The sequence below is a fragment of the Wolffia australiana genome, chromosome 14, assembly GCF_029677425.1.
Source record: "Wolffia australiana isolate 7733 chromosome 14, ASM2967742v1".
NCBI classification, from domain to species: Eukaryota; Viridiplantae; Streptophyta; class Magnoliopsida; order Alismatales; family Araceae; genus Wolffia; species Wolffia australiana.
Window position 1 is genome coordinate 13,083,880 of NC_135848.1, and position 2,171 is coordinate 13,086,050.

A 2,171-nucleotide genomic window follows, 5' to 3' on the forward strand; every position below is an offset into this window, starting at 1 on the left:
TCCCTCTCTTCTCGCATCTCTTCTTCTATCTGCTCTCCTCTTCTCTCCCGAGATACTCGCACAAGCGACGCGGACACGCCCGACTCTTATATGGTATTAGAGCCATCTCAGATCCACACCGAGACAAGCATCCGCGAGATGGGAGATAATTTCTCTGTGGCTACGCATCTCCCGGCGAGTGAAATTGCTATAACAGGGGAAGCTCCTGTAACAGTCCCACCTGGAGGAATTATGCTGATCAAGCTCAACGGGGAGAATTTCCGCGTCTGGAAAAGCGCCATGATCCCAATACTAAATGGGTACGATCTCATGAGATTTGTTGAGGGATTTTCTCCACCTGTCTCTATTGCAGATGATCAAGGCAATACAATCGAGAATCCAGCCTTCAAAAGATGGTGGCGAACTGACCAGCAGATACTGGGATTCAACACCAGACAATCTCCGAACAGGTTGCACCACATATTAGCAGAGCTCGATCGTCAAAGGAGGCTTGGGACAAACTCGACTCAGTGTTCTCTGGATGGGACCAAGAATGCATAATGGATCTTCAACGGAAGTTCCACAATATGAGAAAAGGAACACGAAGCACTGAGGACTACGTCAGATATTTCAGATCGGTTGTCGAAGCCCTAGATGCTGCAGGACAGCCGCCCTATGAGCAAGCCAAAATAGATACCTTCTTGAGAGGACTCGGATCGGCTTATTCTGCATTCATCGTGAGCACTAATGCCAACATTGGGCATCTCAAGTTTGACGAGATCATCACCAACCTCAAGGCCCACGAAGCTTACCTGAGATTTGAAGAGGAAAATGAAAAATTTCCACCAGTGGCTAATAATGCTCAAAGGAATCAACATAGCTACAACAGAAAAGAATTCAACAATAATAGAGGACATACTCAATACTGGTGGAGAGGAAGAGGAAGGAATCAAAGATTCCAACCTCGCTGCCAGATTTGCTCCCAATACGGTCATCGAGCCAGGGAATGCCCAGAATTTCAGAGAATGCACAAGGAGGCAAATACAGCTCATACCACGACTCTCACGACTGACGAAAATCAAGCATGGTACCCAGACAGCGGGGCCACGCACCACGTCTCTTCGAATGCGGAAATCATCAGGCAGGCCCGGGAATATCAGGGAAATGACTCACTACAAATAGGTAATGGCTCAGGTTTGAAAATCCTCTCCATAGGATCCTCTAAAATTTCTACTGAAAGACGTACCTTGAATTTAAAAGATATAATGCATGTTCCTGAAATTACCAAGAATCTCTTATCTGTAAGAAAACTGACTCTTGATAACAATGTGTATATCGAATTTCATAAATCCTGTTGCTTGGTGAAGGACGAGGTCACACACAGAACCCTGCTCACTGGAACCATTAAGAATGGTTTATACTACCTTGGGCCTGAAGAATGGAACAAAGCAGCATTGATTGGGGAAAAAGCTTTGACAAAAACATGACACTCCAGGCTCGGACATCCACAAATGCGAGTCTTACAATCAATGATAAGACGCCATGGTTTACCTTTCCTCTTCTCTAAGAAGGGATTTGTGTGTGATGCTTGCAGTGTAGCAAAATCACACAAACTCCCATTCTCCCCCACATATCATGTTTCTGAAGTATGTTTAGAATTGGTTCACTCAGACCTATGGGGACCAGCTCCTCTTACTTGAAACTCTGGATATGTATACTATGTCATATTCATTGACGATTTTAGCAAATACACCTGGCTATACCCTCTGAGAAAGAAGAATGATCTTCTTCAAGTGTTTAAAGAATTTCAAAAACGAGTAGAGAAACAGTTTAATACCAAAATCAAATATCTGTAGTCAGACTGGGGAGGCGAGAACAAAGGTCTCCACTCTTATCTTAAAGACGAGGGAATCATCCACAGGGTCTCCTGCCCTCACACACCTGAGCAAAATGGCACGGCTGAGAGGAAGCATAGGCATTTAATAGAAACGGCACTCTCTCTATTGAGAACAGCTCATATGCCTCAACAATATTGGGATTAGGCTGTATCGACTGCGGCTTACCTGATAAATCGATTAGCTACCCCAGTTCTGAAAAATAAGTCACCATATGAAGTTTTGTTCAACATAGCACCTAATTACTCAATTCTGAGAACCTTCGGGTGTTTATGCTACCCTTACTTACGTCCTTAT

At 44.2% G+C, this 2,171-nt stretch overlaps 1 protein-coding gene across 1 annotated transcript; it reads left to right on the forward strand.

Moving 5' to 3' along the window:
- Positions 1 to 539: 539 nt before the first annotated feature.
- LOC144712509 (uncharacterized) lies at positions 540 to 1,466 on the forward strand. Its single transcript, XM_078586803.1, has one exon. The coding sequence runs from the start codon at positions 540 to 542 to the stop codon at positions 1,464 to 1,466; it is 927 nt and encodes a 308-aa protein (XP_078442929.1).
- Positions 1,467 to 2,171: the final 705 nt, after the last annotated feature.